The sequence below is a fragment of the Pelobates fuscus genome, chromosome 13, assembly GCF_036172605.1.
Source record: "Pelobates fuscus isolate aPelFus1 chromosome 13, aPelFus1.pri, whole genome shotgun sequence".
NCBI classification, from domain to species: Eukaryota; Metazoa; Chordata; class Amphibia; order Anura; family Pelobatidae; genus Pelobates; species Pelobates fuscus.
In genome coordinates this window covers 95073509-95089528 of record NC_086329.1, presented here as the reverse complement: position 1 = coordinate 95089528, position 16020 = coordinate 95073509, and the positions used below count along the sequence as shown (strand labels likewise).

At 42.0% G+C, this 16020-nt stretch overlaps 1 protein-coding gene across 2 annotated transcripts in view; it reads right to left on the bottom strand.

Annotated features, from left to right (window-relative positions):
* Nucleotides 1–16020, bottom strand: part of TMOD4 (tropomodulin 4) — a 50103-nt gene that overhangs the window by 7256 nt on the left and 26827 nt on the right. For both annotated transcript variants that reach the window (XM_063439690.1, XM_063439691.1), the window contains exons 2-4: nucleotides 11904–12050; nucleotides 10147–10303; nucleotides 3303–3425 (exon numbers count right to left, since the gene is read on the bottom strand). In XM_063439690.1, coding sequence (XP_063295760.1) covers nucleotides 3303–3425; nucleotides 10147–10303; nucleotides 11904–12026 — 403 coding nt within the window. In that variant the 5' untranslated portion in view covers nucleotides 12027–12050. The remainder of the gene's footprint in view (nucleotides 1–3302; nucleotides 3426–10146; nucleotides 10304–11903; nucleotides 12051–16020) is intronic.

Here is a 16020-nt window from a genome sequence, read left to right as displayed (position 1 = left end):
AGGATGAAGAGAGAGGTGCTAGGCCCGGTCACTATACAGTACAGGATAAAGAGAGGTGCTAGGCCACGTCACTATACAGTACAGGATGAAGAGAGAGGTGCTAGGCCCGGTCCCTGCTAGCCTGTCCCCGCTAGGCCGGTCACTACAGTGCAGGATAAAGAGAGAGGTGCTAGGCCCGGTCACTATACAGTACAGGATAAAGAGAGGTGCTAGGCCCGGTCACTATACAGTACAGGATGAAGAGAGGGGTGCTAGGCCCGGTCACTATACAGTACAGGATAAAGAGAGGTGGCTAGGCCACGTCACTATACAGTACAGGATGAAGAGAGAGGTGCTAGGCCCGGTCACTATACAGTACAGGATAAAGAGAGGTGCTAGGCCACGTCACTATACAGTACAGGATGAAGAGAGAGGTGCTAGGCCCGGTCCCTGCTAGCCTGTCCCCGCTAGGCCCGGTCACTACAGTGCAGGATAAAGAGAGAGGTGCTAGGCCGGTCACTATACAGTACAGGATAAAGAGAGGTGCTAGGCCCGGTCACTATACAGTACAGGATGAAGAGAGGGGTGCTAGGCCCGGTCACTATACAGTACAGGATAAAGAGAGGTGGCTAGGCCACGTCACTATACAGTACAGGATGAAGAGAGAGGTGCTAGGCCCGGTCACTATACAGTACAGGATAAAGAGAGGTGCTAGGCCACGTCACTATACAGTACAGGATGAAGAGAGGGGTGCTAGGCCCGGTCACTATACAGTACAGGATAAAGAGAGGCGCTAGGCCACGTCACTATACAGTACAGGATGAAGAGAGAGGTGCTAGGCCCGGTCACTATACAGTACAGAATGAAGAGAGAGCTGCTAGGCCCGGTCACTATACAGTACAGGATGAAGAGAGAGGTGCTAGGCCCGGTCACTATACAGTACAGAATGAAGAGAGAGGTGCTAGGCCCGGTCACTATACAGTACAGGATAAAGAGAGGTGCTAGGCCACGTTACTATACAGTACAGGATGAAGAGAGAGGTGCTAGGCCCGGTCACTATACAGTACAGGATAAAGAGAGAGGTGCTAGGGCCGGTCACTATACAGTACAGGATAAAGAGAGAGGTGCTAGGCCCGGTCACTACAGTGCAGGATAAAGAGAGAGGTGCTAGGGCCGGTCACTATACAGTACAGAATGAAGAGAGAGGTGCTAGGCCCGGTCACTATACAGTACAGGATAAAGAGAGAGGTGCTAGGCCCGGTCACTATACAGTACAGGATAAAGAGAGGTGCTAGGCCACGTCACTATACAGTACAGGATGAAGAGAGAGGTGCTAGGCCAGGTCACTATACAGTACGGGATAAAGAGAGAGGTGCTAGGCCCGGTCACTATACAGTACAGGATAAAGAGAGGTGCTAGGCCACGTTACTATACAGTACAGGATGAAGAGAGAGGTGCTAGGCCCGGTCACTATACAGTACAGGATAAAGAGAGAGGTGCTAGGCCCGGTCACTATACAGTACAGGATGAAGAGAGAGGTGCTAGGGCCGGTCACTATACAGTACAGGATAAAGAGAGGTGCTAGGCCCGGTCACTATACAGTACAGAATGAAGAGAGGTGCTAGGCCCGGTCACTATACAGTACAGGATAAAGAGAGGTGCTAGGCCACGTTACTATACAGTACAGGATGAAGAGAGAGGTGCTAGGGCCGGTCACTATACAGTACAGGATAAAGAGAGAGGTGCTAGGCCCGGTCACTACAGTGCAGGATAAAGAGAGAGGTGCTAGGGCCGGTCACTATACAGTACAGAATGAAGAGAGAGGTGCTAGGCCCGGTCACTATACAGTACAGGATAAAGAGAGAGGTGCTAGGCCCGGTCACTATACAGTACAGGATAAAGAGAGGTGCTAGGCCACGTCACTATACAGTACAGGATGAAGAGAGAGGTGCTAGGCCAGGTCACTATACAGTACGGGATAAAGAGAGAGGTGCTAGGCCAGGTCACTATACAGTATGGGATAAAGAGAGAGGTGCTAGGCCAGGTCACTATACAGTACGGGATAAAGAGAGAGGTGCTAGGCCACGTCACTATACAGTACAGAATGAAGAGAGGTGCTAGGCCCGGTCACTATACAGTACAGAATGAAGAGAGGTGCTAGGCCCGGTCACTATACAGTACAGGATAAAGAGAGAGGTGCCAGGCCTGGTAAATGCACATCGTGAACAGCTGCAAAACACATACTCTGAGGTGATGTGGATAAAACATATAAAACACTTTAAAGGACCACTCTAGGCACCCAGACCACTTCAGCTTAATGAGGGTTAACCCATTTTTTCATAAACATAGCAGTTTCAGAGAAACTGCTATGTTTGTGAATGGGTTAAGCCTTCCCCCTATGTCCTCTAGTGGCTGTCTCATTGACAGCCGCTAGAGGCGCTTGCGTGCTTCTCACTGTGATTTTCACAGTGAGAGCACGCCAGCGTCCATAGGAAAGCATTGAGAATGCTTTCCTATGTGACCGGCTGAATGCGCGCGCAGCTCTTGCCGCGCGTGCGCATTCAGCCGACGGGGAGGAGAAGAGGCGGATCGCAGGAGGAGATCTCTCCGCCCAGCGCTGGAAAAAGGTAAGTTTTTACCCCTTTCCCCTTTCCAGAGCCGGGCGGGAGTGGGTCCCTGAGGGTGGGGGCACCCTCAGGGCACTCTAGTGCCAGGAAAACGAGTATGTTTTCCTGGCACTAGAGTGGTCCTTTAAAGGGACACTCTAAGTACCAAAACCACTTTATCTTAATTAAGTGGTTTTGGTCCATAGCGGCGGTTTTGTCTGGCAATGTAAAACGTTGATGTTTCTGAGTAATGGCAATGTTTACATTCTTCCTAAGCTATGCTGACTGATGGCCACATCCTCATTGTAAACCTTTTGATTTTCGATGTCAGACACATCCAATACTTCTCATAGACAAACACAGAATTCAGTGCATCTCTGTAAAAAGCATTGGATTGGCATATAGCATCAATAGCAGTAAAGGTGCCCTATGTCTTCCATTATTCTCTAAGAGAAAGATCAGATAAAAGTCATCAGCTGATAAGTTCATGGGAGGTGAAGTGACTATACCGAGGAGACTGTGATAGTGCTGCATTACATGCAAGTTTTAAAACTTAAAAAAAAAAAAAAAAATGTTTTAAATGGGAGAGCCACAATAATCAAAACACAGCAAGGGGCAATTCATATATTTATTTTTAAGCTGTGGATGTTCCTTTAAGTGGCTGTGTATATGGCTTACTACGCACACTGTTAATGTATATTCACAGCAATCTAGTACCTGCAATGTCGCACATTTCGGCATCCGTGGCGTTTGCCAGCGCTTCCTCCAGCTCTGGCTCTAGCGTAATCTGTTCCTCTTTTGGGATCTCGCGTTTTGCCTGCTTCGGGATGAAGGGCTTTCCTGTGTTGAGACAAGATTACATAATCACCACCGGTTTTAGCATAATATTCACAGCCTGCTTCACTATCCCGCCTCATACTCTAATCATCAGTTGTACAGTATCCCTGACAGTATACAGGGCCATTTAACTTAATCCTTGGTGTCACACCCTGCCCTATACTTTAATCCCAAGAGAAATATAATGTCCTATACCCTAATAACTAGTGAAAGTTGTTTTGATGCCTATAGTGCCTATAGTGTATAGTGCCTATAGTTAAATACCCCAGAGAACCTACTTTCTATGAATATATACTTTTGTGAAGTTGTTTTGTATTCTGTGACTACCTTTAAAGGGACACTATAGTCACTACAGCTTAACTTGGTTGTTATAGTGTCCATAGACTGTCCCTGTAGGCCTTTCCATGTAAACACTGCCTTTTCAGAGAAAACTCAGATAGCCATCAGTGTTGCATGGAGGCGCTAAACATTATTCATAGATATGCACTGATTTAATGCATCTCTATGAGGAGATGCTGATTGGGGCAGTGCAGAGTTTTGCTACACATGCAATAGCCTCCCAATGCTTTCTTATTAGAAAGCTTTGGATTGGCTGAGATCATAAAGTTTGATGATCTCAGCCAATTGGGTGAAGAGTGGGCGGGGCCAGCCATGACAGGACCCGCACGGCGCTGGAAGAAATGTGACTAAATAAACTTTCACTAAAACCTAAACTTTAGTGACAGGAACAGTGGCGGCTCTAGACTTTGCAAGGCCTTAGGCGAAACTCAAACACGGGGCCTCTACTAATACCATTAGTGAAGAAAATGTATAGGGGTTGTAATTATATTGAAGGGCGTGCTTGCAGTGCTGGATACAGAGAGCTAGTCTCTGTATTCTTTGTTCAGAGGCTTGCAGTGTTGTGGCTCCATGTGCCACTACATTGTGAGCTCTCTGACTGTAGTTATGGCATAATTTGCAATAAACAAATGTAATTTGCAACTATGCTAATCGTTTATGCACGATTGCGGGGTATGGTTGTATAGCTAGGCAATAGTGTACAGTTAAGTGCCTGTGTGAACGGGTTATTTAAAACAAAAATGAAAATTTTGGTTGGGCTTTAAAAAATCATTTACCAAATAATAAAGTTACAGATAAGAAAACGGTTTCATAGACATGTCCCCCACATATTGTATAATCCTTTAACTTGTGGGGATATTTATGGGATGATAATATTAAACAGTCGAGAATTGCCCACTATTTCAATTCTCTTAGATCTTAGAGATCGTTATCATGTAAGTGAAATGTATTCCATACAAATAAAATCACAATTTGTTATAAAAATAGATATCATTTATTGTGACAAATAAAATAATGATAATATTAGGCAGCATGCATGATAATAATCAGTGAATATTCAGTATAACATAAGTATGCAATACAATGGCAATGTTTAAACACGTTCCAATGGCTAACAGCATCAACTGTCAAGACTTACAATATTTATGAGGGTATTTCACAGACAGAAAACGAAACTTCCAGCGAAAAGCCATAAAACCTTGGCTAACAGTTATATCAACTGAGTAACCCTTTCAATGCTGGCTAGATCCTCCTAGGCATATAATATCCTATTCTTATGTCATTTTCAATTAAAATAACGTTTAAACCAGCTCATTAATCATTTCCTGGAACCATCCAATAAGAATAATCTACTAGATTCTATAAGCCGAATTTCAATTTGCCTAAAAATATATTTTATCTTATTTAGAGCAAATCAATACACCTGGATAAAAACATCGGTATGCTAACACGTAATAATATCACACTAATATATAATTATTCTTAATTCCACCTGCAGAATGTTATGTTTATAACTATATATTCTTTAGTTAACTAAGATTTCTAAATATTGAAATCTGACCGTGATTTATCCAGTCATATATCATGCTATTAGATTTTTAATTAATTTAGATTAATTAAATAAAACCAGCATAATTACCAGTTAAGTAGATGTTCTCATCAGATGAGTAGGTGGTCCCAGGAACTTGAATGCAAGTATGATTGGTTGTATGGAGGTGTGTAAGTAATAGTAAAAAGTAAGTGTCAAGGAGTGTTTCTTGAGTTGGGTCCAAGAGAGTTTGAAAGTTGAGTTAGTCCCAGAGTAAATATCTGTCCTGGATCTCTCTGAATGTCCGAATCTGAAAGCCCTAAACTCCAACTAACCTCTCTCTTCCCTTTGTCCTAACTTTTAAAGGGCCAGACTCTCGTACGTCATTAGTTGATAAGGCCAATAGGAAACTGAAGGTGTGGTCAACCTGCAGATTGCAATTTAGGTATTTGGTCCATAGAGGGCAGTCTCGCCTCACTAAACCTTCCTATCCAGGAAAGAGTTAACTTTTCCTGATGACGATTTTGACTTCATTTGGCTTATTATAAAATGACTACCATAACTTAAATTTGCTGTCAGTTCAAAGCGTTTGCCTCAGTCTTTGAGGCAACGACTTTGATCGTAATTTCTAAAATTGACATGTCTAAACTTAATTTCACTCCTTACTTACAATGGGACCTTGTAAAATTTAGAAGGTAACATTAATTACTAAGTCTTCTCTGTCACTAGTGTCTGTGTTACAAATAATTTATCTTCCATTAACATTTAAAAAGAGCATTCCATCCCCCTGCTTCATTGCTTATCACTTGGCTTGTTTATATAATGCATTCCTTAGCTCAGGCTCAGTGGCTGGTTACAAAAAGGATAGATATTTTATATCTTTGTTAGCCTGAAATCCAAAATGGAGTCCGCTCTGTTCTGAGTGACTCAGGCAATATACACTTTTAATTTCTATCATAGCACAAAATGTCTGCCGATATAAATATCCTGACAAACTGTATATTATCATATATGTGTTTTCCCATGTAGTGTATATAATATATATATATGTTGCTTGCAACTTTATCTTTGCATTGCCCATACCATACCACCTTCACATTGCAGGCAGACACACACTAATACTTGCACACATATAAACACTAATACACAAATACATATACACACTAATACATGCACACATACATACTAATACATGCACACATATAAACATTAATATACAAATACATATACACACCGATACATGCACATGTATACACACACATGCACAGAAACAGAAATACTGACTAATATAGACATACAGTCACAACATGTATTTATCTGGCTTTGTGTATTGCTGAGTGTGTTTGGCATTGTCTACCTGTGTATATGCCCTAAAGTGTGTGTCGGACAGAAAGTTTCCTGGAATGTGAATGTATGTTTCTGTGAGCATGTGTAGGTGTGTCTGGGACCATATGTGTGTGTGGTAGCTGCTTGCGGTGTTTTGTGTATATGGAGGGCTGCCTGTGGCCTTTGTGCACTGTGTTTATGGCGAAACTATGTTTCATGACTGTGTATGTATGATGACTGTATATAGGGGGTGACTGTGACAGAGTGAGTAAAGGGGTAACGTTGGCAGGGAGAGTGTGACATGGCGAGGGAGTGAATGTGACAGGGTTGGGGGTTAAGAGTGAAATGGTTGGAGGAGGGAGTGTTACTGGGTGAGGAGAGGTAAGTGTGACAGGGCAAGGAAAGGTGAATGTGACATAATTAAGGTGGGTTAATTGACAGGGTGAGTGTGACAGAGTGAGGAGGGTGAGTGTGACAGGATTAGAGGCGTTAAAGTGACAGAGTTGGAGGTAAGTGTGGCACGGTTGGTGAAGTGAATGTGACAGGACAAGAAAAGGTTAGTGTGACAGAATTAGAGTGTTAATGTGATAGGATGAGTGTGGCAGAGTGAGGGGAGGCGAGTGCGGGATGGTTGGAGATGGTAGTGTGACAGGATCAGGAGGAGTTAATGTAAGTGTGGAAGGGTGTGCGGAGGGTGGTGACAGTGTGTGGATGGGGTGAGAGTATGTGTGATGGGGGTGAAACGGTGTGTGTGGAGGGTGAGTGAAGATGTGTAGAGGGGGGATTACAGTGTGTGGAGGAGGAAAGAGAGTGCAGAGGTGACAGAATGTGAAGGGGGTGACAGTGTGTGTGGGGGGGTGACAGTGTGTGTTAAGAGGGGGTGACATAATGATAGACTGTGTGCGGAGGGTGATAGTATGTATAGTGGGTGACAGAGTGTGTGGAGGTGGGTGACAGACTGTGGAGGGGGATGACAGTGTGTGGAGGTGGTGACAGAGTGTGTGAAGGGGGGTTACAGATGGTGAAGGGGATGACAGAGTGTAGGTAAAGGTGACAGGGTGTGTGGAGGGGGGGGAAGTGACAGACTGGCGGGGGCGACATAGTGTGTGTGGGGGTGACAGACTGAAGGGAAGGGGGGGTGACAGAGTGTGGAGGGGGTAACAGTCTGTGGAGAGGGTAACAGACTGTGGAGGGGGGTAATATACTGTGGAGGGGGGATGACAGATTAAAGCTCTGCACCCGGCAGAGCTGCAGACTGAAGACTGTACTGGGCACTCTCTTGGGCAGACTGGACGGAGGGGTCTCGCACCTGGCGGCATAATGGGCAAGCAGCATAATGGGCAATCCGCCGGGCCCCCTCCTGTGTCGGGCCCTCGGTCACAGACCGAGGACCGGACACTTCAGTCTGCCCTATGGCGATTTAGATGGCCGCCTAAATCGCCTAATTAGAGAGCCGCCTCTGGACAGGAATACCATATTACTGCCACTATAGTGTTCCTTTAAAGTTATAGTCTCTGCAAAAAAAGAAAGTGTGATTCACTCCTTGCTAGCAACCAGGACTAATACATAAATCTATGTTAGTTAGTTGTACATGGTGTGGAGTGATTACATAGTTACATAGTTAGATAGCTGAAAAGAGACTTGCGTCCATCAAGTTCAGCCTTCCTCACACCTGTTTTTTGCTGTTGATCCAAAAGAGAAAAAAAAAAAAAAAAAAAAAAAACCCAGTTTGAAGCACAATTTTGCAACAAGCTAGGACAAAAAATTCCTTATTGACCCCAGAATGGCAGTCAGATTTATCCTTGAATCAAGCAGTTATTACCCTACATTGAAAGATTATATCCTTGAATATTCTGTCTTTGCAAGTATGCATCTAGTAGCTGTTTGAACATCTGTATGGACTCTGATAAAACCACTTCTTCAGGCAGAGAATTCCACATCCTGATTGTTCTTACAGTAAAAAAACCTTTCCTTTGCCTTAGACGAAATCTTCTTTCTTCCAGTCTAAACGCATGGCCTCGTGTCCTATGTAAAGTCCGGTTTGTGAATAGATTTCCACACAATGGTTTGTATTGGCCCCGAATATATTTGTATAATGTTATCATATCCCCTCTCAGGCGACGTTTTTCTAAACTAAATAGGTTTACATTTGTTAACCTTTCTTCATAGCTGATATGTTCCATTCCTTTTATTAATTTTGTAGCCCGCCTCTGCACTTTTTCTAGTGCCATGATATCCTTCTTTAGAACAGGTGCCCAAAATTGCACAGCATATTCAATATGTGGTCTTACCAGTGATTTATAGAGAGGCAAAATGATATTCTCGTCCCGAGAATGAATGCCCTTTTTCATGCATGACAATACCTTACTGGCCTTGGCCACTGCTGATTGACATTGCACATTGTTGCATAGTTTGTTGTCTATAACAATTCGATTATAATGAGCAAAATTGAGAAAAATCCTTTAGTTTTTCGTTTTCCATTTTTTTTAAATGTTCTATTAGTACTTAATGCTGTATAAATATAATGTATCAAAAGAAAGCCATATTTTTTGTTATTTTTCTATAGTTACACTTGTTGTGTAGAAATAATTAAGTGCAAATCTGTGGGGGGAAAAGTGTTCTTCTTTATGTTGTTTTATTTATTGTGGCTGTGTACCACTAAGTTCATCTAAAAACCTCCCCAAAAGGCTACTTTACTTCCCTTGGCTCTCCCTAGCTTCCCCTCCTTTTAGCTCAGTAGATCGCCCTTCTCTCTCTTGTCCAGGAACGTCTGCAGGCCTGACTTACTGCATTGCCGACAGCGGAACTTGGTCATAAATCTATGTAACTCCGGCTCAGCCGCAATCACCACTGCGTTCCGATCAAGTTTACCTGCTGTTTTCAATCCCTTACCAGAAAGGCAGAAGAGCTCTATTTGTAAGGGAGGTACAGGGGACATCTCTGTACAATCGCTACCTGAGAGCGAGGGGAAGCCCACTTTTGCCAGCCCACAGGAGCTCCCGTTAGCTGACCACATCAGAGTGCAAATTCCACAGGTTGAGCACTCCAACAAAGTCTATCCAGAAATGTATAATGCATGGGGATTTCGGGGATGTTATATTGTGATTTTGGGGGATATTTTATGTTGGGCTTCTCTGTGCCTGGATAATTAGATCAAGAGAGGGAGGTTGCAGCCCTCTCCACAGACACAAAGAAGCCAGGGTGGGATTAGCTATTCTTTTGTTGAAGAACCCATGCTAGGTAGCGGTCTCTGTATAAAAGACTAGAGAGATAGTCCACAACATGTGGAGTGCTAAAGGTTGGCTACCCCTTAAATAGGTTATCGAAAGAAAGCCATGGTTCTCCTTTAAAAACGATATATAATATGTATGGGTGTACGTAAACAGAAAAGGTGACTATGATAGAATGAACGCATGGCAAACGTGCCAAAAAGGCCTTGGTCACAAACCTTCCATCTCAAAAGAGATGGTTAATGAATGTCCGTATGATGAACGTTTTATTGAACCCTATAAGATTAAAAGCTCTGATCACCTTTCTTCTCTCCAGTAAAAGGTATGAGGTCTTCCCTTTCCTTGGCCTCCAGGGCCTCCTTCTCCAGGTGCTGCATTAGGGCGTCCCGGTCTAGAGGGCCTGTGGGTGTTTTTTTGGTTTGGTCTCTCTGACGCATGCCGGCTGGGAGGAGAATGTTCTGCGATGAAACACAAATAAGATCATCAGGTCAGTCGGATTATGTGAAGACAACAATGGGGATATTGGAAGCAACCCCAGAACATGTATTTCTAAATAGTGGTGATGCTGGAATTGCCTACATACACTCAAACTAAGATAATGGGGATCAGCACACAGAACATACTTTATGGGTAACCACTGTTTATATAAAAAGTGAGGTAATTGGCAATAGCTTTCGTTCGTTCCCAATCAGCAGGTATCAAGATGTTTAAGTTCCATTACTTATAGAACCTGCTCTATTAGTAAATCAGACTGATAACATCTACAAGGTTGGTCCTGTAATGAACTGCTAGACAGCTCCCTCTGAGTGAGAGATACAGCATCTCCAGACTACTGTTTTGGCTTCTTATAAGCCTTGTCATGGAGGTGAGGCTGACACTGAACACAGTGAGTCCATAGTCTATGTCTGGGTTTCCGTTAGACTTAGGACTTATCTGAACAAAGTGGTCTGGGTCCATTGGTCCTGTATGTTTAACCCTTCAAGGTAGAACATTGCTGTTTTTCAGAAAGGGTAATATTTATCTTGAAGGGTTAAACATGCCTCTAGTGGCTGTTTAACCCTTACATTGGCTGTCATACTGACAGCCACTAGGGGCGTTTTAGCAACTCATAGGAAAACAATTAATTCAATGCTTTCCTATGTGAAGCAGTGGACGTGCGTGCGGCTCTTGATGCGCCTGTGCATCGTATCACCAATGCTTCTCTGTGAGGAGCAATGGATTGGTCTATCGCTGGAGGAAGCCATACTTCCTTAATGACGTTACGTGAGGCAGCACTGAAGAATTCGCTGCACTAGGAGAAGGTAATTAAAAAGCCCTTTTCATTTATTTTATGTACAGGGGCACTACAGCGTTAGGAATACAGGTTTGGTTACTCCAAGAACAATGATCACTTCAGTAATTTTAAGTGGTCATAGTCCTTGGAGTCTGTATGTGCAGCGTTTCGCTAAGAAATGCTGCACATACAAAGTTTAACCGCCCCAGGACAGAAGATGTAACTCCACCCCTGGCCACATCATCGGGGCATCATTAGCCAGCCCAGAACAAGAGTGCCTGGCTGGCTAATGTGATTTCTGTGCAAATTTGTCATCTGACTCCAGCACAGAATGCGGACACTAGACAGCCATAGACGGCAAGGACCCCCTCTGTGCTGCCATGTCCTTCCCTCAGCCCACCCATTGTGGCGTATGTTCCCCTCAGGCGAGTGGGAAATGACACCTGAAAAGAAAGATCAGGCTGCAGGGAACACTTGGACTTGGTGCTGAAACAGAGGCAAGTTTTCTCTTTATCATCAAGTTTGGGGGTGGGGGGTTATCAGCACAGCAAAGGTTACTCTAACCAAAGCATGCTTCATGAAAACAATTGTTTTTGGTTGGAGTAACCCTTTACCAGAATGAGCTAAACATAGAATATAACATTGAATGCATGAAAACATGTATAACGGACATAAAAGGTTGCCCTATGATTAGTTTGTTAGCTGATCCCTATATTTCATATGGCTTTTACAGATCCAACCTCACATCAAGATTTTGTTTGCATGGGAAGTAGGACTCACAGTACCTCTGGGTCCATTTCTTGCAGCTCCAAATCCAGTTGGGCCAACTCTTCTGCTGACATGCCCCGCATGATCTCATCTTCATCTATGTCTCGGTACTTCTCCAGCTCCTTCTGGTAAGACGACATGGTGGCGGGAGCTGTTTGGAGCCGCTGGTGGAGAAGATTAAACAAGGAATGCAACTAATTAATGACTTTGACCTCAAACAGCTAAATATATGGTCAGTCGTGGATTCAACAAGTCACTATAACAGATGCCGTGCCAACAAGCTATTCACAAGTCTTTATTGAGGAGGAACGCAACAAATCAGTTCCACTGATTAGCCAACCCCCAAAAATCTTAACCAGAATTCTATATCTGGCTAACAGAACATCTGTCTTATTCTCAAATAATTTAGCTTGCAGTTTTGTACAACAAACAAAGTTTCTCACCATTTAAAAAACAAACAACTAGTCAATATGTATTAAAAACATACTGCCATTAGGAGCAGTCATCTTAACAACTAAGTATTGCATAATTATTCTTTACTGTTAAATTATACCTATACCTTAAATAAGTGACGTCAACGCTCTTGTATTCTTGTAGTAAATGTTTCATATACAAAACAATAAGCAGATATTCTAAAAGTGTCTGACTTCAGAAATTCCAGGTGTCATTTCTTTCAGGGGTTGTACCAATGTATTGAAGAAATTCACATGTGTTACCCATCTTTAAACATAAAAATGTTTTAATCTAAATCTTACCCTGGAAAGTACAGACCAGTGAGCTTAAAGGGTTAATGCAGGCACCACGACCACTTTGTTGATTTGATGTGTCCATGGTGCCTGCACTCTCTGTATGTGGCCCTGGTGCTGGACCTCAGGTACGTTTTAGCTGTATTCTTTCTTGGGTCCACTTCTCTTTAATCTGTTTCTAACTGGTCCTATAATTGGCATCAAGTGTCAGTCAAGACACAAATACACACAAAAATATAAAGTTACGCATTTTGGGATGAGAAACAAACAAGCCTTTTACACCTTAAATGAAACTGAATTATGCATAACTGTAAATAAGGACAGCTTTGGAATTGTTTGAGACAATAAGTAATATAAAAGGTTGAGAACAAGAGTAAGAAAAATAAGTTTGTGGATATTGCTAAATAAAACTTACCAGGAAAGGTTAAAGGATCTTAACATGTATAGCATGGAGGAAAGACGAGACAGGGGGGATATGATAGAAACATTTAAATACATAAAGGGAATCAACACAGTAAAGGGGGAGACTATATTTAAAAGAAGAAAAACTACCACAACAAGAGGACATAGTCTTAAATTAGAGGGACAATGGTTTAAAAATAATATCAGGAAGTATTACTTTACTGAGAGGGTAGTGGATGCATGGAATAGCCTTCCAGCTGAAGTGGTAGAGGTTAACACAGTAAAGGAGTTTAAGCATGCGTGGGATAGGCATAAGGCTATCCTAACTATAAGATAAGGCCAGGGACTAATGAAAGTATTTAGAAAACTGGGCAGACTAGATGGGCCGAATGGTTCTTATCTGCCGTCACATTCTATGTTTCTATGTTTCTATGTTGCTACATAATAAAGTTTTGTGGTTTTCCAAACTCTGTGGAGATATGTTGGGGTCTGTGTGTTGGAAAACCGGAAAATGTAAGAATAAGAGTTAAAGGATCACTCTAGGGTCAGGAACACAAACATGTATTCCTGACCCTGTAGTGTTAACACCACAATCTAGCAGCCCCTGCCTCCATAAATATAGCAAAATCTTACTGTATTCAAGCTTGAAGCTGTAACTCTGCATGCTGTTAGACTCAGAAAAAAAAGCAGTCTGCTGACATCATCAGAAGTGGTAGTCTGATCCAATCACAATGCTTCCCCATAGGATTGGCTGAGACTGTCAAGGAGGCATATCAGAGGCAGAGCCAGCATGATTCAAACACAGCCCTGGCCAATCAGCATCTCCTCATAGAGATGAATTGGATCAATGAATCTCTATGAGGATAGTTCAGTGTCTGCATGCAGAGGGAGGAGATACTGAATGAATGGATGCATTTTAGGCAGACATGACCCAGGAAGGATCTCTAACAGCCATCTGAGGAGTGGCCAGTGAAGTTATCACTAGGCTGTAATGCAAACACTGCATTTTCTCTGAAAAGACCGTGTTTACAGCAAAAAGCCTGAAGGTAATGATTCTACTCACCAGAACAAATTCAATAAGCTGTAGTTGTTCTGGTGACTATAGTATCCCTTTAATATATGTTGTACCAGCATGTTGATTCAAGTAGAAATCGGACTGCCATTTTGGAGTCAAGAAGGATTTTTCCCATTCTGTCCAAAGAAGAATAACTCTGGGATGGCTCAGGGTGCGAAATATACTTTAGACTTACTACTCATACGCATACTTCTACTACTCATTGCATCGTTACCTTCCATGCTCTGCTTCTAAACCTCACCCCCTTTACACATTCCCTTTCTATTTCAGTGAACACTACCGGTGTACAGGCTCCGTTGGCCTTGATGACCCAGTTTTTAGTTTTATGGTTTCATGTTTTTTTTTAGCTATTCTTTTAAGAAAACGGTAGTACCGTAGAGATTCACATATTGCGTGGTTCATTGGAATCCACTGCATTTGCAATTTGATTGTGTCCTTTTTCTGTGATGTAACATCCCCATACATCAGATTTTGAATAGTAAAGACAGATATATTACCTATTTTTTCCCCTTTTTTTTTACGTAGTGTCCCAGCTATGGTAACACACATTTGAGGTGATTATCTCCTCCTTATTCAGATTGCTCCAATAATAATTTTTCTTTTTTTGCATTATTGTACATTTTTAGTACTGTAATAATTTGACCAATTTATAATTTTTAAACAATAATTTTTTTTTATGTGATTTGACACATTTTGATACACCACAGCCCCCACGCCACAGTTTGCAACATGCTGCTTCATTTTTGTTGTTTGTATCATTTTGGCAAGATTTTTAGTTTATATTGCTGTGTCTGCAGATTTAAATTTATTTTATTTGTTTATTTAATTTTTATCTATTGTGCACATGAGATTGGCCTTACCACTAGCAATCTAGTAGTCATTGTGGGAGGAGCAACAGGCTCGGCGATATTTTGTGATTTTTTTTAAAGAATTGTCTTTTTAATAAAAGAAGGCCTTTTCTGAGTTGTCTTATTAACTAAGGAGCACACATATATTTTATTCTGTTTTGAGTTTTGGTCTCTTTAAAGTCGCTTATACATACTTATATGTAGCTGCCTTAATCAAATTATATTCTTTTGGTTTATTTCCTTAGATTTAAAAAAATACCTCCATATGGGTCGGACACCTTCTGTGATTTATTTATTTATTTAATTCTTTATTTTTGAAGTGCGCACAGTGATAACAATTGCTTATGAGGTACACCAAAGGCAATCCTCTAGCTCGTTAGGTACAATTCGAACATAGGGGTAGACATGAGATCTTGCACACCATTTTTTAAAAGTAAGGAGATAAACCGTAATGATGAACTTTGCTTAGAGAGTTTGAAAAGCACAACAAATGAACAACGTTTAGATTTTAGCCTAGTACATTTTAGAGTTAATCTTACGTGCCAGGTAAACGTTTTAGCATATGAGGCACTAACACGGAGTCACAAACTGTAATTTTTGTGGGATGAGAATTCCTAGGCTTGGCTAAAATAGAAGTTGTGGGAGTTTAGGTGAGGCCTGTGTGATAACAGATTTGCGACTCCGCATGTGCATAAGTTGCTGATTTACATGCTTTCCATGCCCGTCCTATGTGTTGTAGTTACAGTATGAGTGAGCATGGAGCGTTAATAGGGCATGCATGGCTACCTATGATTAAACTAAACAAAAATACAAAAAAGAATCAGACAAATAAGAACTTGCTGATACGACTTGGTTGAACTCGGGGGTCATGGCAACTTGTAAGCTGTCAGACATATAGGCTATTAGACACACGGTTGGCCAGTAGTAGGCTAACTCATAAGGCATTAATATTAACATGCAGTTATCAATGATATATGCAGTGATCATAAGCGTTTGAACAGTACCAAGAAGTAGAGTTCAGTATTAAACAACTAGCACAGTTTAAAGAGTTGCAGAATGGACC